The following is a 24,505-nucleotide window of genomic DNA, read 5'->3' as shown; positions in this document are numbered from 1 at the left end:
AAATTCTGCTGGGGTAATAGGAATAACATCCAACAATCTGGAAAATCTGTTAGTCTGACATGACCAGCGTCCTAAATGTGCCAGATTATTGGACTTTTGCTGCAGCAAATGGGAACTACTCTGTAAACAACCACGCATTTCAAGGCAGGAAATACTTTCAGCTGTAAGAACATCTTTATTAAACTATTGTACAAAACATCTCCCTTATTTACAACCCCACAATAGCTAACCCAGATATCTGAACAATGGCGAGAGGTTACTGAATGGGAACAGAGCAGTGTTTCCAGAACCTGTAGTATGAAGACAAAAGAGTCTGCAGATGCTGGAATCTGGAATAAGTAGAATGCTGGAAGAACCCAGCAGGTCGAGCAGCATCTGTAGAGGCAAAAGATATTAAGTTGACATTTCCGGTTGAGACCCTTTATCAACCCGCTGAGTTCTTCCAGTGTTCTTGTTTGTTCTTCCAGGTCCTGTTCTGCCAGTCAGTGAGGCATGGCTGATCTGAATCCATACTCCAAGGTAATAGAATGCAACAATGCAGGAACAGGTTGATGGAAATCCCATTCCACAACAGTACACTGCAGATTACAAACATATGAAGCAACTTATAAGAGTCCCACTAAAAATGAATCAAGACATTCTGGGTTGCCTCTACGCACCCCACTTCCTTCCCCCAAGCTACTAAGCATGAAGCAGCTCATGTTCATTTATGGTTGGGTTTTATCTGGAAGGGAACAGTCATGTTGAATGAAGACACATTTTCCAGACAACATTAGAACAACACCATACCCTGCCCTCTTACATTATATAGAATAGATTCAGGGAGCAGCATACCTTCTTGCTGCTGTGCTTTAAAGCAAGCCACCATCCCATGATAATTAAGAAGAAATCCCACCCTATTCTCTACTTCTACGTTTACCTTTAACCATCACTGGAAGATCCCAAGTCCAACATACATTACGAACTTCCAGAGGTCCACTGAGCAGCCTTCCTGTGAGTTACAGTGGACTCATAATTGGAAACCACTGGCTGAAATATTCAAAAGATTTGAAATACTCTAACATGTCAAAAAAATTACACAAGAATGTATTTGCTCATACAATTTTTAAGTTACTGAATTGCTTACCAAGAGGAACTGATAATCGCTGTGCTGACAATTGGACTGGACACCAGTTAGCACTGCCAAATCGAAATAAGTCTCCAGACCAAATACTTCCTCATATTGAGCAGAGAGCAATTGACAAATATTTACGTACACTTTGGTGTAGACCAGATCACAGATTGCTTAACTACAGGTTAAACTGACCTTGCCCCAGTATCAAAGCTACAGTTAATGAAGACAATGGTTGCATAACCACAACCCAAAATAGTCAGAAGCTTAGTTCAAACCATGGTCACAAAGTAAATTTGTAAACTGGTGAAATTATGTTTCTTCCCTCCACAAGGCATGAAAGGTTGGGGATTTTGTTTTGATGGTGGAGGGAGGATGTTGAGGAAGAAACATGCTAATAAATTGTTTGCTGTAAAACTTCCACTGAAGTTTGTTCAGACAAGAATTGGGGTGCATGCAAAATTCCAGTTACCTCATTATAAAAAGAATGGAGAGGTTGCAAAGGGATTTATGGGGATGATATCAGAACAGAGAGGTTACAATTACTAATGAAGTATAACATTCCTCTCCAACAAGCAGAAGGCTGAGCCGTGGGCTAATATAAGCTTTTAAAATGATGAAGGGCCTTAATGTGGTAGGTGAGGATATTTTGATGTGTGGGAGATGGAAACTAAAATAAGACTTGAATGTACATTCACCATTAATCCAGTTGGACATCTGAGAGGAATTTAATTAAATTGAGAATATTGGGTTTGGCACGAGAAGTGCCATTGAAATGGATATACCGTTTAAGGAAAAGCTGGTTAAGCAAGTGAGAGAATAGGAAATAGGAGGTTATGTTATGAGTGAAAGGTTTATGAGTATCAGTGGCTAGTATAGACATGCTGGGCCAAAAGGCCTGCTTCACTGCTCTAGATTCTGCATTCCAGCCTACCGAGTTGGCTACACTGAACCCACCCACTTGTCCCATGTTCCTGATGTTCCCACATACCTGATTATTCTTTTCCCGTCACCAGAACAGAACCACTGGACTGGATGGCCCGATTCTGTGCTGCAAATTCTACGCAATACAACCTCCCGCTCCCCAGCTCTTCCTCAGGAGACTGGAGACATCGACACATGAAACTTCACAGCTGGTTCATAAAAGGCACAGAGGCTTTCTAGAGGCTGGGAGTGGGAATTATCATATAAAAAGGATTGAACATAAATATATAAAGATTAGGGAGACTGGTACATATTGCAAGTTAAGAAAAATGCTGGGTGTTGTTCCTTAGAATATTTCTCCAATGTCTTTAAATCATGTCAAAAACTGCAGACCTGAAATCACAGTAACCATCTTGTTTTATTCCCCAATCCAAAATGCAAATACTTCAGCTTCCCTGATGTATACAGATTAAGTCTGAATTCTTGATATTGCTCTTCCCTGCTGCAGTGGAACGTTATCTTTTCCAGAACCATCAAAATCTATGTCTGTTATTCCAACATTAGTTTCCTTAAAGTATTCCATTTCGACCAAAAATGCTGGGTAGTAGCTGATTGTTCATAGTAGCTAAAACTACATTAACTGTGTGGTGTCCCCTCTCAGAAGAAATGTGAATGCCACTCTCAGCAAGGACAAGCAGGTTTCAGGTGATCCAGCAATAAATCCTGCATCACCACTACAGGGCAACTTGCACAAGAGCTGGTGTTGAAATCAACCGTCCTTTAGGATGTTCGTTCAAGTACCTCTGATTACCCACCTTATCCCATATCCCAAAATCAAACATTGACTAAAGTAATCTTGTAAAACTTGTCTAATTATTACCCTGTCTACACCACAGATTATATTCACCAAAAAACAACTAAAATTTGCAAAAGGTTGCTGAGATACAGTAAGTGTCACTTTTAACAGGCAATGTAACAGGTTAGCAACATTTCATTTATGGACTGCAGTGCCTCATCAATTGAGAATTATTAAATATAACCTCCAACAGGTCGATAGAACCATGTGTTTTTATTCTTCCTGGCTGGTTAAAATTCAGACAAAACATTTGCAAGGATGCTGGATCTTCCAGTATTTTGTGTGTTGCAAGGTTCAAGTTACTGTTCCCTTCACAGGCAGAAGACAGCGCACTTCCCAACCCTTGCGGGGAATGACCTGATTTGTTTTAGTAGTTGGCAGTTCTGCAGGGGAAAGCAGTAAAGCATCTACAGTTCGTACAGTGGTTTCAAGCTGGTAATATGAGAGAAAACATCCAACCCATTTAATCTGGGTTAATCAGAGCACACAGAAAATCAAACAGCCATTTGTACATTTGTTGAGATGCATCTTGCATTTTAGAATGCTCACAGGAATCAACAACATCTCCAACACAGCAGGTCCACATAATTCCTTATGACACAGAAAGGAGCCATTCACCCATCAAATCTATACTGGCTTCCATGGCAGTCCAATCGCTCTCATTTCTCACTTACTTCCCCGTAATCCAATCTCTCACACATACCGAGTAACATCCCCAAACTCTACAAGCCACCAACACCGAGGACAATCGCCCCTATGATCCTACCGACCCTCGCGTCTTTGGGAGGTGGAAGGAGACTGAAGGACCCGGAGGAGACCCACACAAAGGGAGAAAGTGCAAACTCCAGACAGACAGCACCTGAGGTCAGAATCAAACCCAAGTCACTGGAGCAGTGGGACAGCTTGTGCTACCTGAGCAGAAAGAATGGAGATTTATTCAAGACTGTTGCTAATGGTCCACCAGAAACAACAGGGCAAAAAGTTTAATTATATTTGAGAAAGATGCATCCTGAAAGGTGACAAGCACTACCACGAATGGAAGAGTGGCAAGACATGCCACAGTATAGAGACGTCTTACAAGCTGGGTTTATCTTTAATGGTATGATCACATCCTCCCATCACTGGCCCATACAAATGCCACTGAACTCCCAGAGCAATGCTCATGTACTGGGCAGCAATCAGGCAATTATAACTGCGAGACCTAATTGCAATCAGCCCCTCTCCATTAGTGCCAGCAGAACAAGATGAAGACCCATCTGATTTTCCCCAATATTTCAGTCGAGTTAAATAGAGCTCCAAGTTTGTACTGATATGTTTTAAAACCTAGCCTGAGGAGATGCAAGATAGTAAGCAACACCAAACCCATGGCACCAAGCACTCTCCCCCAACCAAGCGATAATTGGGTACATCCAACACATTTTTGCGATTAGTTCCAATCAACGTAATGACTAACACCTTGGATAACAGAATGGTGACTTTTGTTCTTTGCAATCTTCAAAAAATATCTTTCCTGCAAGCAGAAGTCAGTGGGCCACAAAACCCTTTGTAGAAGCAGTCAGCACACATTACCCCAACAGCACACTTTCGCATTCCAGTCATCATTTGGCTAGGAAGAATGAAAAGGGATTGCAATCACAATTGGACAAAAGTTTCACCTTCCAGGATGAACACAATCCACACACTTCAACACACGTATGGAAGCTACTTCAGATGCATCAGGCTCTGTGGTTTACAGTTTAAGTTTAGATGTCAACTGGAATTGGAAAACAGTCATTCAATGGGACACAAGGAAGACTGCAGATGCTGGAAATCCGGAGCAACACACAAAATGCTGGAGGAACTTAGTGGGTCAGACAGCATCTGTGCATTTAATGAGACACTTGGTTTCGTAAAACTAATTGATCCTTCTCCAATAACTGGCTTTGAAGTCTTTAGATTTGGACTTCAAATTAATTTTTACACAAAGATCGCCTTTCTCTATTCAAGTGAGAGTTGGCTGTAATTTTGAAAATACATGGGTGTAAAAATACTGTAGAGACTACATGATCACAGACGAATGAAAATATTATGACTAGAGTGATAATGGTCCCGGGATTCACAAAAAATTCCTGTCCTTCCTACTCAAAAAGCTTCGCCTTGGGTCTGTGGTTATTTGCAAGGTGATGTGATGGGAGCTCATCCCTCGAGTTGGAGTCATCGCTGTCACTGTCAGTGTTGTTCCAATCGGGCTTCAGTGGTGTCAGCTCAGGGGCAACAACATCGCCATCCTGCAGGTAGGGACAGACGTGCAACAATTAACTACTGATTTGAGGGGAAAGGCAAATCATTGTATGTTTAAACTTCACATAGTAAAACACCTTTATGCAAAGAAGCACCTCCAAGCATCTTGTCAACCACAAAATCCACACTGAATGTCAGGTTTCGATTAACACCCTCTCCGACTGTGTGTGAAAAACCCTCCCAACCTTGGCACGATTCCAAGGAAGAATATTCTTCTGGCAACATCATTAAAAAAAATCCTGGTCATAGAGTCATACAGCGCGGAAACAGGCCCTTCGGCCCAATTGGTCCATGTCAACCAAGATGCCCCATCCAAGCTAGTCCCACTTGCCAGCGTTTGGCCCATAACTTTCCAAACCTTTCCAATCCATGTACCTGTCCAAATGTCTTTTAAAAGTCGTTACTGCACAAGCCACAACCACTTCTTCTGGCAGCTCATTCCGCATACGTAACGCACTTTGAGTAAAAAAAAAGTTGCCCCTCAAGTTCCTATTAAATCTTTCCCCTCACCTTAAACTTATTTCTAGTTCTTGATTCCCTAACCTCGGGAAAAAGACTGAGTGCATTCACCCTAACTAGGCCCCTCATGATTTTATACACCTCTATAAGATCACCTCTCAGTCTCCTATGCTCCAAGGAGGATGAGAGGAGACATGATAGAGGTGTACAAAATATTAAAAGGAATAGATAGAGTGGACAGCCAGCACCTCTTTCCAGGGCACCAATGCTCAATACAAGAGGGCATGGCTTTAAAGTAATGGGTGGGAAGTTCAAGGGAGATATCAGAGGAAGGTTTTTTAACCCAGAGAGTGGTTGGAGCATGGAATGCACTGCCTAGAGCGGTGGTGGAGGCAGGTACATTGGTCAAATGCAAGAGATTACTAGATAAGCATATGGAGGAATTTAAAATAGAGGGCTATGTGGGAGGAAGGGGTTAGATTCTTAGGCGACGTTTAAGAGTTAGCACAACATTGTGGGCCGAAGGGCCTGTATTGTGCTGTACTGTTCTATATCTATCTAAAGAATAAAGTCCAAGCCTGGCCAACCTCTCCCTATAACTCAGTTCCTCAAGTCCTGGCCACATCCTTGTGAGTCATCAAGTTGCTGCTCGTGGGAGCTTGCTGCTGCAAATTAGCTCCCCTTGTTTCCTACATTGCAGCAGTGACTAAACTTCAGAGTCTATTCATGTTGTAAGGACATTATGAAGGTGCAATACAAAGCCAAGTCTGAGTTTTTAAACATTATTTTGCAAATTAGGCACCTGGAACCTGTGACCTGCTCATATCACTACAACTATCTTAAGCTGTCACTTAAAACTTTATTCAATAATAGATGGAAAAAGATAGGAAAGGTTTAGAGGGATATGGGCCAAACGCGGTCAAATGGGACTAGCTCAGGTAGGCAAATCGGTTGGTATGGACCAGTTGGGCCGAAGGGCCTGTTTCCGTGCTGTATAATTCTGAGTCCACTTTATGTAGACAGTACATTGCTAAATAATTTGCCACAATGTTTGGTAAATGTGCATTATTTCAGGTTAGCTATGATTGTAGAAAAGTCTGACTCTTAGCTGCCTTTGGACACCGCCTTACAAGCCTCCAGATTCAATGGTGATTAAGGCTCGACAATTAATGCCAACCTTGCCAACAGTGACCATGCCCTTTCAATGAATGGCAACTGTTTGCAGGAAAAGGGAGGAGCGGAAATCTTGGACCTGCAGCCTCAAGAGAAGATCCCCTCAGAACCCATAATTCATTAACTCCTGCTTAACCCAGATAAGGTCTCTTTATTAGTCACATGCACATTGAAACACACAGTGAAATGCATCTTTTGCGTAGAGTGTTCTGGGGGTAGCCCGCAAGTGTCGCCACGCTTCCGGCCCCAACGTAGCATGCCCACAGCTTCCTAACCCGTACGTCTTTGGAATGTGGGAGGAAACTGGAGCACCCGGAGGAAACCCACGCAGTCACAGGGAGAACATACAAATTCCTTACAGACAGTGGCCGAAACTGAACCCGGGTCGCTGGCGCTGTAATAGTGTTACGCTAACTGCTACACTACAGCTATGTAAAACTTTGGTTAAGCCGCACTTGGAGTATTGTGTGCAGTTCTGGTCGCCCCAATACAGGAAAGACGTGGAGGCTTTGGAAAGGGGGCAGAAGAGGATTGGCAGGATGCTGCCTGGATTAGAGAATATTAGCTACAAGGAGAGGCTGGACAAACTCGGGTTGTTTTCTCTGGAGCATCGGAGGCTGAGGGGAAACCTGAAGGAAGTTTATAAAATTATAAGAGGCATAGATATGGTAGAGTCAGAATCTTTTTCCCAGGGTAGAAATGTCAGATACTAGAACATATGCATTTAAGGTGAGGAGGGGGAGGGAAGGTTTAAATGAGGAGATGTGTGGGGTGAGTTTTCTACACAGAGGGTGGTGGGTGCCTGGAATGGGCTGCCAGGGATGGGGGTGGAGGCAGATACAACAGAGGCGTTCAAGAGGTTTTCAGATAGACACATGAATATGCAGGGGATGGAGGGATATGGATCATGTGCAGGCAGAAGGGATTTAGCTTAATTTGGCACAGACACTGTAGGCCAGAGGGCTTGATCCTGTGCTGTACTGTTCTATGTTCTAAACCGGTGACCAGAGAATCTCACACACCTCCAACAGGTGAAAGCCAACACTAATATCTCCAGAGTATAATACAGCCAAAGAAAGGATACAGAAACTATTACAGTAACACAGAGGTGTCTCCCTCTCCCTACCCTGGGCTTGGTGAAGTTCCTGTTGATGCACCACTGGACAAAGTGTTTCCGGGCAGCCTGCACACTCTTCTCATCGGTCTTCTTGCAGTACACTTGGATCAGCTGCTCTGTAAACCGCTCCGGCAGCAGCTGAGATACCTGGGTGGGCACCAGAGAGAGAAGGTCGATATCCACATCCACAAGGAGATCAGAATGAGGCTACCGGAGCAACACAGCAACACCCAGTTCCAGGTCACCCTGAGTTAAGAGCTGCATCCCAGCTCAGGCCTGGAGAGACTCCCAAAACCACAAGGGCCTCGGCAGCTGGGAAGCAAATCAAAAGCAAGGGTAGGCCCATGAAGGGTGCTTGTGACTGCTCCGTAGCAACAGAGAGTGTCAATCACATTCCCGGTGTCGGTGCGTGCACAGCTGGATGGAGGGAGAGTTACAAATTGCTTCATCAGCTGGATATGTTGCGAGCTCTGGTGTTGGAGAAGTTACCTGGTCTTTACGGATTTTGATTGTCCAGTTGGGGTTATTCTTGCAGTAGAATCGGACCTTGTTAATGGGATCTTTCTCCGCCATCCCATAGTCCATCCGAACAACCTAAGGAATATTAAGTATAGTTATTCCTTTTGGAAAACTCTGATGCAAGCTGCTCCACAAATAAAATGATTTGTATTTCTGAGGGACCTCACATACAACCCAAGGACACCTCAAAGTCACGACAACCAGTGACGTACATTTGAAGGTCATTCACTGTTGTAATGTAGGTGGCACAGCAGTTGAATTATGTGCCACAGACTAAGGAGTGGGAATGGGGTTGGAACAAAAAGTGACAGCATAGACTCAATAGGTCAAATGGACTCCTGTTTCCATGATTCCAGCTCCCTTCAACAAAGTCTGTTTTTCTATGTATTGATCCTAAATCTCACCAACAACAACGTTGGCAGCCAGGCTAATTCTCCCCCTGGGCCAATGCCCAACCTACAGATCAAACCTGCAGAGATAAACGAGGCGGGAGGAGAGAAGAGTCACGGTGGTGAACTGAGTCAATGCAAAGATCATTAGACAGACCTTCCTCAGACAACAGACCTTTGGGATGCAGTAGCTGTGCAATGTCAGACACAACCCATGGCAAGTTTATTCTGCTTGGGTTGGGGAAATAATCCATGACATCTGTGCAACTCTTCCCACCCTCTGCTCTATTGAAGTTCCTCACACTCCACTTCAGGTGCCTGGGCTAATATCACCAGATTCAATGAAGTGCAGGAATTACAGAACCTCCAGGCTATGTACCCCGTGGAAGCAGTGTCCTCACAATCTGCCAATTGTAGGGAGAACTCTCCTGCACATCACTAACCAGCCATTACTCACATTTACAATGAAGTCTTCTGCATGGAGTTGAACCTCCACAGGCGTTGATGGAACAGCTGCGACCACTTGATCAGCCAGCTCGTCAAACTCTTCCTGAGGGAGAGAGCACATTGCAGTTGGGCTGGACTCAGATTAGTTTATGTGCAAAAAGAATATCCAATGTATACCCACTGTAGTGTGTGACAGTAAAGCCCCTATAGTGATGTTACCAAAGTCCATCTACAGCTTTCCTAACAGCTCCACAATTTTATCCACAGGATCCCCATCCTTATAACAACGTGCGATTTATATTTTCAAAGTCAAAGTCAAGTTTATTGTCATATGCACAAGTGCATGTGTGCACAGGTGCAAAGAAAAACTTACTTGCAGCAGCATCACAGGCACAGAGCATCAGATAAGCAGCATTCACAAGAAAAACATAAATTATGCATATTACACAAGATAGAACACAATTAGGACAAAAAAAGTCCATTGTAGTGATACTGAGGTAGTGATTAGGGTTGTGCGGCTTGGTTCAAGAACTGAGTGATTGAAGTAGATGACTAAACATTGGCGAACTGAAGCTCAAGAATCACTCCTCCGGGTGAAGGAAGCTGACACATCCCTTTAAAATGGAGAAGAGTATCAATGGAGTAGATATGGAGAAGTCATTTCCAATTGTGGATCAGTATAAACACCCAAAAGCAACTAGCAAATTAAAGAATTTAGGGAGACGTCATTCTTAGAATTGAGTTATTTGGAATTAGAAAGCAAGGAAAATTTACAACAATAAAGGAGGCCATTCAGCCCATTTTATCCATGCTGGTCAAGAAAGAACAGTCTAATCCCACCTACCAGCATTAAATCCACAGGCCAGCAGACAAAAGCTTATCAAGTGCACATTTTTAGATGTGATAAAGATTTGTTTCCACCCGTTCACATCGTGAGTTGCAGATTCCTACCACCCTCTGTGTGGAAAAAAATCTCATCTCCTCGCTAAGCCTCCTGCCAACCCCCTTAAAATCGCAGTTCACTGGATTTTGAACCTGCTGCTAAGGAAATAAATCCCTCTGAAATACTGTCTAGGCCCCTCTTAATTTTATACACCTCAACAAAATCTCCCTTCAGCCTCTTCTGTTCCAAACAACCCCAGCCTATCCAAATTTCTTTGATAACTTAATCTTTCCAGTCCTGGCAACATCCTCGTCCATCTCCTCTGCACCCTCCCCAGTGCAACTGCATCTTTCAGGAGTGAGATAGATTGGCTGGTTGAGTGGTGTCACAACAACAACCTTGCACTCAATGTCAGCAAGACCAAGGAACTGATTGTGGACTTCAAGTCGGGAGAACACACACCAGTCTTGAGGGGTCAGCGGTGGAAAGGGTGAGAAGCTTCAAGTTCCTGAGTGTCAACATTTCAGAGGATCTATCCTGGGCCCAACACACCGATGCAATCACAAAGAAGGCACACCAGTGACTCTACTTCATTAGGAGTTTGAGGAGATTTTGTATATCACCAAAGGCTCTTACAAATTTCTATAGATGTACGGTGCATCACAGCCTGGTATGGAGGCTCCAATGCACAGGATCACAAGAGACTGCAGAGGGTTGTAGACTCAGCTAGCTCCATCATGGGCACAACCCTCCTCACCTTCGAGGTCATCTTCAAGAGGCAATGCCTCAAGAAAGCAGCATCTATCATTAAGGACCCTCACTATCCAGGCCATGCCCTCTTCTCATTACCACCATCGGGGAGGAGGTACAGGAGCCTGAAGACCGACACTCAATGATTCAGGAACAGCTCCTTCCCCACCATCAGATACCTGAACGGTCCATGAACCCATGAACACTACCTCGTTATTCCTTTTTTTTGCACTTTTTTTTTGTAATTTATAGATTTTGTCTTTGAACTGTACTGCAGCTGCAGGACAACAGATTTCACATCTTACATCAGTGATAATAAATCTGATTCTGATGCTGTAATGGGTGACCAGAACTGTATATAGTATTCAAGCAGTACATAGTATTGTACATAGTTCCAGCATAACCTCCCTGCTCTTATAGTCTGCACCTTCACCAACAAAGGAAAACATCACATGTGCTCTTTATAATCACCTCATACTCCTGTGCTATTAATTTCAGGATCTGCTGACACACACTCCAAGTTACTCCACATCCCTCAGTATCCTGTGTATCACTGTTCTATTGCACTGCTCCCATTGCATTACTTCACTTCTGCAGACCAAAGTCCACCTCTCACTTTCTTTGCTCAACTAACAAGTTCATCAATACCTCCCTGCAATCTAAAGCTTTGCTCCTCATCATTAACATGCCCAGTTTTTTTTTAAATATGTAATTCATCTGCAAACTTCTTCATTCTGCCTGTGCAATTAAGTCTCGGTCATTAATCTAAGTTATAAAAAGCAAGAGACCAAGTGCTGAGCCAGTGGAAACTCATTGGAAATAGCCTCAGAGTCTCCAAAACATCTATCTACCACTAGCCTTTGCCACTGAGACAATTTTGGATCTAATTTGATTTGGATCTGACAGACTTTTACTTTTTTGACCAGCCTGCCACGACTCAAAGCTTTTGCTAAAATCCATGTAGACTACTACCCTCATCGTTACTCCTTGTTATCTCTTCAAGAAAATCTAATGAAGTTGGCTGGCTGTTAACCTCCCCTTAACAAATCAACACTGACTATCATTGATTAATCTGGGTCTTTCTAAATGAAGGTTTATTAACACGTCTCTGAATTGAAGGAGATACCACAGTGGCGTTTAGGAGACTGTTAAATGGACACATGAATATGCAGGGGATGGAGATATATGGTTCATCACAGGCAAGAGAGATTTAATTTAAATTTGGCATCGTGTTCAGCACAGACATCGTGGGCCGAAGGGCCTGTTCCTGTGCTGCACTGTTCTGCAATTCCAATAAATTGTTGTCCAGTTTCCTTCCTTATTCATCAATGAGGAACAGACGTCCAATCCCAATGGACAGCACAGTGGCACAGCTGGTGGAGCTGCTGCCTCACTGCTCCATCAACCTGGGTTCGATCCTGTCCTCAGGTGCTGTCCGTGTGGAGTTTGCACGTTCTCCCTATGACCGCATGGGTTTCCCACTTCCTCCCACATTCCAAAGACATTTTAGGAGAGACTGGTTGGTGATTTAAGTGGCTACCGTCACTTATCTCTGGTGCAGATGGGCAGTAGGAGAATCGGGATGCGAGAGAATGGGGGTGGCGGAATCTCACTGAAACCCACCGGATACCGAAAGAGCTGGATAGAGTCATTGTGGAGAGGATGTTTCCATTCGTAGAAGAGGCTAGGATCGGAGGACACAGCCTCAGAATGAAGAGGTGTCCCTTTAAAATGGAGATGAGGAGGAATTTCTTCAGCCAGAGGGTGGGGAATCTGTGGATTTTGTTGCCATGGAGGGTGTGGAGGCCAAGTCACTGGGTGTATTTAAGGCAGAGATCAATAGGTTCTTGATTGGTAAGGGGGTTAAGGGTTACAGGGAGAAGGTGGGACAATGGGGTTGAAAAAAAAATCAGCCATGATCGAATGGTGGAGGAGTCGATGGGCCGAATGGCCTCATTCTGTTCTACATCTTATGGCCTTAATAGATTGCAGGGAAATTACTGGAGGAAAAGGACTAATGGGATTGCTTTGAGAGCTGGCAATAGATTCAATGGGCCAAACCACTTTCTACTATGTCATACAGAAAAAAAATGAGAAAATTCTCTGGCACCCACCCAGGAGTCAGTGAGGGGTGAAAAATAGCAATCAAGGCTTCTTCAATTTCCTCCCTTGGGGCTTTAGACAATCCGGCAATTATTTCATCCGGGTCTAGCAAGTTATCCACATTCAAAGATGCCAAACCCTTTAATATTTCATCCCCCACTACATTTACCCCATTTAATATTCATCATATTTCCTCCTTTAATACAACATCAGCTTCATCCCTTCTCTTTTGTGACAGCTGCTGCGAAGTATTCATTAGGAATGTTACATTATTCACGTTACTGTTGTATAGATCATTGGTTAGGCCGCACTTGGAGTACCTCCTTCAGGAAGGGGAAGGACAAAAATGCTCCAGTCTACATTGTGGATCAGCGGTGGGGGGAGAGTCAGCAGCTTTAAATTCCTGGGCATTAACCTATCGGATGACCTGTCCTGGGCCCAGCACATAGATGCAATCACCAGGAGAGCGTGCCAGTGTCTTGACTTCCTGAGGAGGTTAAGGAGGTTTGGCTTGTCACCAAACACTCTTACAAACTTCTCCAGATGTACCGTTGAGAGTATCCTGACTGATTGCATCACGGTCTGGTACGGCAATTTGAATGCACAGGAACGTGAGAAGCTGCAGGGAGTAGTGGACTCTGCCCAATACATCACGGGCACATCCTTCCCCACCATCGGGAGTATCTACAGGGGCCGCTGCCTCAAGAAGGCAACATCCATCATCAAAGATCCCCACCATCCAGGCCGTGCCATCTTCTCGCAGCTCCCATCGGGCAGGAGGTACAGAAGCCTGAAGTCCCCACACCACCAGGTTCAAGAACAGCTACTTCCCTTCAACCATTCAGTTCTTGAACCAACCATCACAACCCTAATCACCACTACAGTTTAGCAACACTGTGACCGCTTTGCACTAAAATGGGCCTTATTTTTTTTTGTTCTACTTGTGTTCTTGTAAAAATTGTGTATAATTTATGTTTAAGTTATGTCTTTCTTGTGAATGCTCCTTAGATACTGCTGTGTGCCTGTGAGGATGCTGCTGCAAGCAAGTTTTTCATTGCACCTGTGCACACATGCACTTGTGCAGGTGACAATAAACTCGACTTTGACTTTGTTTGCAGTTCTGGTTGCCACACTATCAGAAAGTTATGATTAAGTTAGAGAGGATGCAGAAAAGATTCACAGCAATGTTGCGTGCACTGGAGGGCTTGAGTTAGGACAGGCTGGGAATGTTTTCCCTGCAGCGAAGGAAGCTGAGGGGTGACTTTATGGAGGTTTGTAAAATTATGAGTATAAGATAAGGTAGATAGTTACTGTCTTTTTCCCAGCATTGTGGAGTCTAAAACTAGAGGGGATGGGTTTAAGGTAATAGTGGAAAGATTTAAAGGGGACCTGAGGGGCAAGTTTTTCCACAGAGGGTGGTGGGTATATGGAAAAGCTGCCAGTGGAGATGTAGAAGCAGGTACAATTGCAACATTTAAAAGATATTTGGACAGGTACATGGATAAGAAAGGCTTAGAGGGATATGGGCCAAATGCAGGAAAATGGGATGAGTATCTGTGCTGTACAACTCTGTAAACCTATAAGAATCTCAGCGCCATCCTTTGCCTCCCCACACAGAACAGGTGGCAATGAGCTTGACTCCTTGATCCAGCTGAAGGATTCGCGAGACGTTTCCAAGTGACAAGCGGGCGCTAATGGGATGGGAACCTGCAGGTGGTTGATGCTCCCCCACAGCTGCCGCCCTTGACCTTGGTGGCAGGGGTTATGATCTGGGAGGGGCTGTAGGAGGAGGCTTGGTAGGTCGCTGTCATTAATCTTGAGAACAGGGTGCGCTGCAGTCACCGAGTGTGGGAGGTGCAAGGAGTGAATGTTCAGGATGAAGGATTCGATCTCACTTAGCACCGACTCCTTTAAAGGGAAGGTCTGATGCTTTCCGTATGGCGTAATGAGAGTACACAAAAACCTGCCCCTCATTTCCCCTTTAAATCTTTTCCCTCACCTTAAATCCATGTCCTCTAGTTGTAGGGTCCCCTACCCTGGGATAAAGGGTAGGGGACCCTACAACTATCTATGCCTTTCATAATTTGTGCGGGGTATAAAACAGTGCACAGACGCTGGGTAAATGACCCACATGTCCGCAGTTGCACTACCAACCTGTGTAATACTTACCTGCTGAATGATTGTCTCTGCCGCAGGCTGCGTCTGCCCAATCCATTTGTACAGCCTGCGGCAAATGATGTTGTTCAGAATGTCCCGTGCCTCCCTCAGCTCAGGCTCAGAGGAATGCAGGATCTGTTCAAAGATACTGTCTGGAAAAACAAAGTCCAAGTTCAACGAGAAAAAAAGACAGTAGACGTGTACATCTACACAAAAAACACACCAATCTTCCTCGTAATGCAACTCAATACAAGAGGGCATGGCTTTAAAGTAATGGGTGGGAAGTTCAAGGGAGATATCAGAGGGAGGTTTTTACCCAGAGGGTGGTTGGGGCGTCAAAGGCACTGCCTGGGGGGGTGGTGGAGGCAGGTACATTGGTCAGATTCAAGAGGTTACTATATAAGCATATGGAGGAATTTAAAATAGAGGGATATGTTGGAGGAAGGGGTTAAATAGTCTTAGGCGAGGTTTGAAGGTCGGCACAACATTGTGGAACAAAGGGCCTGTATTGTGCTGTACTATTCTATGATTCTATGATTCAACCGTTGGCAGGCAACAACAAAACACTACGCTTTCTGCCTCCCTCCAAAGTTTTGGGATGTCACTCCGATTTGCCATAACCAACTTTCCCTGAAGGATCGCTTGCCCCAGAAATCAATGCAGCAGAAAGAATAGCAAAGGAATTGTTCTTAGACTTGATGAATCATGGATCAGTCTTCAGCTGGCAAATTCTACACTTCACTCATTAGGAGTGCACTTATTGTCTACCTGCACTTCACTTTCACGGTAACTAACCCTATCTTCTGCATCCTTTTATTGCCTTTCTCTTGGTCCTACCTCAAGGTACTTATGTTTTGGAATGATCTGCAAGGGTGGCATGCAAAACAGTTTTTCACTGCATCTCGGTACATGTGACAATCATAAAGCAATTACCGACTGGCAACAATCCTCGAAGAGTTATATTATTAGAATATTTCCAGGGATGACACTGAAAGAGCTGCAATTTTTCTCCTTGCAACAGTTGCTCAGGGGAACTTTAATGTAATGTTCAAGATTATTTTAATATAATTACTTGGGGAGAAATGGCTCCCATTGGCAGAAGTGTCAGTAAGCACAGATTGAAGATAGTTATAACCTTCAAACATTATAGCAGTGTTGATATGCAACTCGATGCCAGTTAGGGTGATGGAAAGAGCCAATCAGGATTTTCAAAAGGGAATTGGATTGGCAATTGAGGGAAAGCAATTTGTGGGGCGCCGGGGTAAGGGACTGATTGGACGGTTCCACAGAGAGTCACCTCAGACTCGATGGGTCAAGAAGCCCCCATCTCTGCAGTAATGACTCCACTTGCAGAAGCACTCAGACAATGATGAAAGGAATTTCTTTTCACAAAGCGCAGTGGGCTGTAGTGGTGAGTGGCTGGAAAGGATGGGGGAAGCAGATTCAATAAAAACTTCTAAAAGGCACTTGGATCTATAAATGAAATGAGATCTCTTTATTCGTCACATGTACATCGAAACACACAGTGAAATGCATCTTTTGCGTAGAGTGTTCTGGGGGGCAGCCCGCAAGTGTCGCCACACTTCTGGTGCCAACATAGCACGCCCACAGCTTCCTAACCCATACGTCTTTGGAACGTGGGAGGAAACCGGAGTACCCGGAGGAAACCCACGCAGTCACGGGGAGAACGTACAAACTCCTTACAGACAGCAGCTGGAATTGAACCTGGGCTGCTGGTGCTGTAATAGTGTTACGCTAAATGCTACACAAACAAACAAAGTTGAAAGGCAACAAGAAAAGACCAGGGCAGTGGGATTGATGGGTGTGCCCTTACAGACAAGTAGCACGGTTACACTGGTCTGAGTGGCCTCCTCCTGTGCAGTGTTTCTCCAGGGTTTGAAGAGTAAATTTAACTCAAACATGGGGTGCTCACCTGTGAGCTTGGTGTAAGCCTCCATGTCATCGATGGCCGTTGACATGGTATACAGCTTCCCACCCGCACCGCTGATCCGGATGTGCGGATCTGCCAGCACCATCGCCTCTGTGATCCTGATGGATTAAACAGAATCATAGATGGATTCATAAAGGTTTACAACACAGAAACAGGCCCTTCAGAATCAGAATCATGTTTATTATGTCATGAAATGTGTTGTTTTGTGGCAGCAGTACGGTGCAAGACAAAGATATAAAAATGACTATGAGTTACAAAAATAAATTAATAGTGCAAAAGAGGAATAACGACCACGTCAACCACCAAGTACCCGTATGTACAAATCCGACTTATAGCATTTGGTCCACAGCCTTCTATACCGCGGCGATTTAAGTATTTGTCCTGATATTTCTTAAGTGTGACAGCACAAACCTCCGTGTGTTCCAGACTCCAACCACCCTCTGGGTGAAAAAAATTTCCTCCTCAGATTCCATCTAAATCTCTCCCCACTGTCCCTGAACTGTGCCCTCTGGTTTTCAGACACTTCTGTTATAGCGGAAATTTTATGCCCCTCATAATTTTGTATGGCTCTGAAAGGTCCCCCCTCAGCTTCATCCACTCCAAGAAAAGCAAATCCAGGCTTATCCAGTTTCTCCTCATAACTGGAATGCTCCATCCTAGACAACGTCCTGGTGAATCTCCTCCACACCCTCTCCAAAGCAGTCATGTCCTCCCAATGGTGTGTTGTCCAGAACCTCACAACTGAAACCCTCCTGTGTTCTTGTCAGGGCTGTGACAACAGAAGGGAAAGACTGAATTACCTGTCCAAGAGCCAATCGCCAATTCGTTGCCAAAGGCTGATCCATCGGTTCATGGCACCTTAGGACATAGTTCAGACAAGCCAATGTGTTCAGGAAACAACAACCTTTGAGGCTTGGGGTGGGGGCTTGGTGGGCAGTGAGGTGCCCACCTCAACAGAGGTGCAGCCACACTACAAGAATACTCACATACAGCCAACGATGTTGCCCACTCTGTGTTGATAGGCCCTGCGATGCAAGGTGTTGCGTGTGTGGAACATGTTGTACAGGTCACCAACCTCCTGTAGGGGAAGATGGAAAACAAAAGGTCACTTCTCCTGCATCACACTGTGTGCGTCAGGAACAGATCCCAGCAGCGAGTGATTCTGTCAGTCTAACACTGCGGGCAATTAAGAATAACAACATGCGAGTTACTTGCTGATCACAAGACAATGACTTAGTGGATGCCAGTTCGTTCATCAGACTGACGCCAGTATCTCTGCCCATCACATCAACTTATTCATGCCAGGATTTTCACCTCCAAAGAGGAATCCCTGTGTACTGACCAACATCCAGTCTTAAACAACCCCTTCACCTCTTTCAATTTGTGGCCCCCTCTCACAATTCAATTCCATTTTCCTAGTTCAACTTTTCTATCCCTTTTTTATAATTGCATAATTTCTAGGAGATCAGCAAGTTCTGACAGAGTTTCCCCCAGTCCCTTCCCAATCCGTGAACCTCTGAATTTGTCGTTAGGCCCTCCTGTTGAGTTACAAATGCGGCCAATCTTCCACTGGTGGATCGGAACCTAGACCATGGGAATTCTTTAAGTTCGTTGGTCGGCATGGACTCGTTGGGCCGAAGGGCCTGTAACCGTATTGTGTTGCTCTATGACTTCTCTGGAATCAGATGATCATTCTGATGCCCAACACTAACTCATTCCTGTTAACTGAAGCTAGACATGTGGCAAGGGCAATGTGTTAAGGTGAGTCATTATATACATGAAAACATCCCAGTGCTCTTCACAGTAAAACACACTATCAACCATGCACAATAAGGCGCAGGTACAACAGTCCTGGAAGACTGGAATTTCCAGTCAGGATAATACATTCACAGAAGCAAGTTAATTCAGCTAATAGTTTGGAGTTATAAAACTTGGTCAATACCCGCAGCCAAACAGCACAAGGTTCACTGGGATGTGCAGCCAATTCACTTAGCTTGGACACTGTGATGTTAGCTTATCAACAGCTTCACAAAACAAGCTTTCGCTGACAAGTGACTAGACCCAAGAAATGAAAATCCAAAAACTGCAGACACTGGAAATCTGAAATAAAAACAGGAAGTGCTGGAAACACTCAGCAGGTCAGGCAGCACCTGTGGAGTGAGAAACAGAGTTAATGCTTGAGATCGAAAACTCTTCATTAAAGATTTTAAAGATATCTTTATTAGTCATGTGTGACTAACAAGTGAAATGCATCTTTTGCGTAGTGTTCTGGGGGGGCAGCCCGCAAGTGTTGCCACGCTTCTGGCGCCAACGTAGCATGCCCACAACTTCCCAACCCGTACGTCTTTGGAATGTGGGAGGAAACCGGAGCACCCGGAGGAAACCCACGCAGACACAGGGAGAACGTACAAACTCCTTGTAGGCAGCAGCCGGAATTGGACCCCGGTCGCTGACGCAGTAATAGCGTTGAGCTAACCAGAACTGGGAAAGGTGGAAAACAAATTACTTTTAAGTTGTGATGAAAGGTCTTCAATCGGAAACGTTAACCCTGTTTCTCTTTCCTCAGATGTTGCTCGACCTGCTTATGTTTCCGACATTTTCTGTTATTAGGTATGACCGGATATAGGACACTGGTTGCATCCTCTAATGCAAGAGACAGCAATGAGTCAAGAAGCAAGCTCACCATTACTCTCCCAGGTTAGCCTTACCACCAATGCATGGACTCCACATAATTAAAATAAATGCAACATCAACAACTTCACTTCAACATAATAAAAGAATTCAAGGTGTTTTAAAGAAGTCTTACTAAAGTCACAAATGGATTAAGTGAAGTGTGGCAGAAGAGAGAGAGTCAGAGACGGAATTCCAGAGCTTAGGGCCTGGTCACCAATGTTGGAGCCTATAAAATTTACTTATTACAGCACAGGAGGCCATTCAGCCCTTAGGCCCATGCTGGCTCCCAGAACAATCCTGTCAGTCCCATTTCTCTTCCCTTTCCTCCTGTACCACTGCAATTTACCTTCTTTCACACACCTACTAACACCCCTTTTTGTTCTCTTCTCACCCGTACAGCAAGGACAATTTACAGTAACCAATTAACCTACCAGCACACCTTTGGGATGTGGGACAGAACCCGTCAGAAATCCACGTGATCACAGGGAGAGTGCAAACTCCACACAGACAGTAGCAGAGGATCGAACCCAGGTCACTGGAGCTGTGAGGCAGCGACACTAACTGCTGCACCGCCCACTGGGAAATTAGGAACGCTCATCTGGTCAGAATTATGGGGTGCGGAAGGAGATTACGGATATGGGGAGAGGAAAGGCTGTGGAGGAAACTGTAGAAGAGGATGTGAATTTTATAAAGTGAAGCATTTCTTAACCTGGAGCCAGTGTAGGTTGGTGAGCATAGGGGAGGTGGTGAATGGAACCTGGTGTGTTTAGGGATACCGGCATCAGTGCAGATTGATGACATCTTTCCCATGGCTGTACAGATCTTCATACAGTAAGGTATCAAGTACCTTTTCTGAGCCACAATTGCTTCTACTGCTTGTGTTCATTATGGTCTTCACCTACAAAGTGTTTTGCAAGAGCAGATACAGGGGGAGAGAAGAAGCTGATAGCTGCTGTGCTAAGTTCCCTGATTTCACCAGAATGCTGTGTTATAAGCCCTTCAGCCCAAATGGTCCATGCTGACCAAGGTGTCTCCCTGAGCTAGTCCCACTTGCCTGCATTTGGTCCATATCCCTTGAACATTTCTTATCCATGAACCTGTCCAAATATCTTTTAAACTGTTCCAATAGGCTTCGGGCTTCCTGAGCCAAGGCTTTCAACTCAAATAACAAAGAGTCGCAGTTCAGGAAGGAGATAGAGAGCTTAGTGACATGGTGTCATGACAACAACCTTTCCCTCAGCGACAGCAGAACAGAAGAGCTGGTCACTGACTTCTGGAAGGGGGGCGGAATACATGCACCTCTCTACATCAATGGTGCTGAGGTCAAGAGGGTTGAGAGCTTCAAGTTCCTAGGAGTGAACATCACCAAAAACCTGTCCTGGTCCAATCACATTGACACCACAGCCAAGAAAGCTCACCAGCACCTCTACTTCTTCAGGAGGCTAACGAAATTTGGCATGGCCCCTTTAACACTCACCGATTTTTATCAATGCACGATAGAAAGCATCCTATCTGGATGCATCATGGCTTGGTATGGCAACTGATCTGCCTGTGACTTCAAGAAACTGCAGAGAGTTGTGGACACAGCTCAGCAGATCACAGAAACCAGCCTCCCCTCCATGGACTCTGCCTATACTTCTTGCCGCCTCGGGAAAGCAGCCAACATAATCAAAGACCCCACCCACCCCGGACATTCTCTCTTCTCCCCCCTCCCATTGGGCAGAAGACACAAAAGCCTGAAAGCACGTACCACCAGGCTCAAGTACAGTTTCTATCCCGCTGTTATAAGACTACTGAACAGTTTCCTAGTACGATAAGGTCGACTCTTGACCTCGCAATCTACCTCGTTATAGCCTTGCGCCTTATTGTCTGCCTGCACTGCACTTTCTCTGTAACTGTAACACTTTATTCCGTGTTCTGTTATTATTTTCCCTTGTACTACCTCAATGCACTGCCGTAATGAAACGATTTGTATGAATGGCATGTAAAACAAGGCTTTTCACTGTACCTCAGTACATGTGACAATAATAAACCAATTTATCAATTTTCAAAACAAACTCAAGAGACTCCTCTGCATCTCACAGAGTTCATCACCTTATCCCGAGTGCATATGACCTTCATTTTGCCAACTTCACAGACTCGAGCAAACTTGAGGAAGCGTTCAAAGTCGAAGTTGTTCCGGATTCCCAAGTGGTGACAGTCCCTTCAGAGGCAAGACAAGACGCATCAATGGCAGCATCCACTACATCAGGGTTCAAGCAGCCACATGTTCTGATGAATATTCACACGAACAGTGACCCACTGTTCAGATCAGTCAATGCACTCACATCTCAATGTTTTAAAGTCCCCAGTGAGGAAAAAAGCTACTTCTTAATTTCACTTCCAAACAGCGGAAGGTTAATTTCATTACAGCCTCCTGTTCTGGATAAATTAATTCAGGAGTTCTCACTTTAGATTGGAAAAACTGTCAAAGTAGTGCCATTGTTCAGGAAAAGTCAAGAGCGAGAGAGAGGAGTGGGTGCATGATGTGAGAGCAGGCTCGAGGGGATGGGGGGTGGGTAGTGTGTGAGTGAGAGGGGAGGGGTAACAGACACATGTACAGGGAGCCCACACAAGGTACTTGAGAGAGCACAAGTGCAGGTAGTCACTACAGCAGAGGAGCAATTGAAATGTTCTTCTGATGTTTGATCCTGAAATGTGAACTAACAAGGCACCAATGCAGATTTGTAATCAAAGATCACCTCTAAAGCAACCTAGATGAAGTTTATTGAGGAAATCACCACAGCGGTAATCCGGGAATGTTCATGGATGTTGTTCATGGCAAATTCTGGACGCATTTGATACATTTTCATTTAAAAGGTTAAAGTTCTTGGAATTGACAGCAAATTACTAACCTGATTATGAGATTACATCCTGACGATATAACACAGAGAGTGGGGTTAATGGATGTGTCCCCGAAATGGAATGAAGTTTACAGTGGAGGGTTCCTTCATGGGACATTAACCTTCATTGATAATTCACATAAGGCAAGAGAGCCACTCTGCTTTGTTTAGCTCAGAAAAAAATAGGTGGTAAATTAATTAGCATAGATGGTAGCATAAAATAAAACTGCTGGATTGAGTGGGCAAAACCATGGCATTGAGTAGAAGGTCACCAATTTAATCAAAAAGGATAAATCCGAGTAATTTTTTTAATATAGGAACAGTTACCTCCAGAAAAAAATAAAATTCATGCACATAGATCCTAAACAATAGAATCAATAAAGCTAAATAAACATTGGATTTCTAAATGGGGGGGTGTGGGGTGGTGGGAAGGGATAGGGTATAAAGGACAGGACAGGCACTTTTGCTTTAACAACACAAACCCTGGTTAGGCTACACATGGAGGACCACGTAAACATCAAAGCATAAGGGAGCTCTGTGAAGATTAACAGAGGACATCTGGACTCCATGAATAGAAAGATGAATTATACAGGTTGGGACTTCATCCCCCGCAATACCCAAGACTGAAGGGGTGATCTGATCGGGATGCCTGGACTTTAAGGGGAAGCAATAAGGAAAAGCTTCCTCTAGTGGGAATCTCCTGAGCCAGGGAAGATACAAGCTTCAATCCAGAGGCATTCAAGACAGAAGCTGGGAAATGACTCTTCACCCTGGGAGTGCAACTCTCTCCATAGAGGTAAACACGTCAGATTAAATCATCACTTTAAATTCAACAAATATTTTCCTAAACCAAGATATAAAAAAAGTCTTGGAAACACAGCAGGCAGATGGAGTTAAGACAGGAGATCCTAGTGAATATTGAGGCAGGCTTGAGGGTCTGTGCGGTGATCTCACATGTATAGTTTTCTGAAAGACCGGAAGGAATAGTGTTTCTGCATCAACTCTCCTTATCAACCTGAGCACCTTCAGCTGATCACCCCTTGACCTTTTAAACATTAGGGGATACAAACCAAGTTTTTGCAACTTGTATTCATAACTCTCATAAACCCCTAACAGTCTGTATTCATAATTCTCAAACTCAGAACTCATAAACTCCTAACACTCTGGTATTATTATCAAAACTGCCTTGTGTAAAGACCGGAAGGTTAAAGTTATAGAACTGGGTCACTAGTTCTAATCAAGGCAAGTATGTCCCTTTCTGACCCTCGGGAATGTTTATAAACACACAGCCAATGAGTTCAACATCAAGCTGAGCTCGAATAACCTGCCAATATTCACACGTAGGACCATGCTAATGAGGGACACTGGAGTCCACTCAGTTTCAACAGAGCCACACCCCAACAAGCATTGGTACCTTCAGGAGCAGAAGGGAGCAAATGAGATCACAAGGTTCTGGGTTTGGTGTTCAAACATAAAGCACGCCCAGCACAGTCAAGTTTGATTTCAATTAACTTTCCCCATGTCCCAGATGAGCTCCCACTGAGAGAAGTCATAGATGATGGAACACTCATCACCAGTTGATCAAGACCACGGAGGCTTACCTGGCTAAGTAATCCCACTTATCGACATCGATCCCAGTTCGCTTGTTGGCAACGATTTCATACAGAAAGCCTTTCTTCTGAGGACGGCCTTTGTACGGCCACTGGAGAGACAAGATAGCAGAGTTAGTGATAAAAGCAGCACACAGGAGAGTGAAGACGGATCCACCTCTCAGGCTCTCCCTCATCGCCTCCACGTGACACAGACAGAGTGCGACATCAGTGGGCTAACC

General features: G+C 44.5%; 1 protein-coding gene across 1 annotated transcript in view; it reads right to left on the bottom strand.

Moving 5' to 3' along the window:
- Window positions 1–24,505, bottom strand: part of LOC127579069 (deoxynucleoside triphosphate triphosphohydrolase SAMHD1-like) — a 53,028-nt gene continuing 28,523 nt past the window's right edge. Inside the window, exons 8-16 of the mRNA XM_052031705.1 lie at window positions 24,276–24,376; window positions 21,887–21,995; window positions 18,106–18,197; window positions 17,102–17,217; window positions 15,181–15,320; window positions 9,286–9,378; window positions 8,410–8,514; window positions 7,930–8,067; window positions 1–5,158 (exon numbers count right to left, since the gene is read on the bottom strand). Of these exons, the coding sequence (XP_051887665.1) occupies window positions 5,009–5,158; window positions 7,930–8,067; window positions 8,410–8,514; window positions 9,286–9,378; window positions 15,181–15,320; window positions 17,102–17,217; window positions 18,106–18,197; window positions 21,887–21,995; window positions 24,276–24,376 (1,044 nt within the window). The 3' untranslated portion in view covers window positions 1–5,008. The remainder of the gene's footprint in view (window positions 5,159–7,929; window positions 8,068–8,409; window positions 8,515–9,285; window positions 9,379–15,180; window positions 15,321–17,101; window positions 17,218–18,105; window positions 18,198–21,886; window positions 21,996–24,275; window positions 24,377–24,505) is intronic.

The sequence above is a fragment of the Pristis pectinata genome, chromosome 16 (genome assembly GCF_009764475.1).
Source record: "Pristis pectinata isolate sPriPec2 chromosome 16, sPriPec2.1.pri, whole genome shotgun sequence".
Classification (NCBI taxonomy): domain Eukaryota; kingdom Metazoa; phylum Chordata; class Chondrichthyes; order Rhinopristiformes; family Pristidae; genus Pristis; species Pristis pectinata.
The sequence above is the reverse complement of the archived record's forward strand: the minus strand, read 5'-3'. Positions and strand labels throughout refer to the sequence as shown.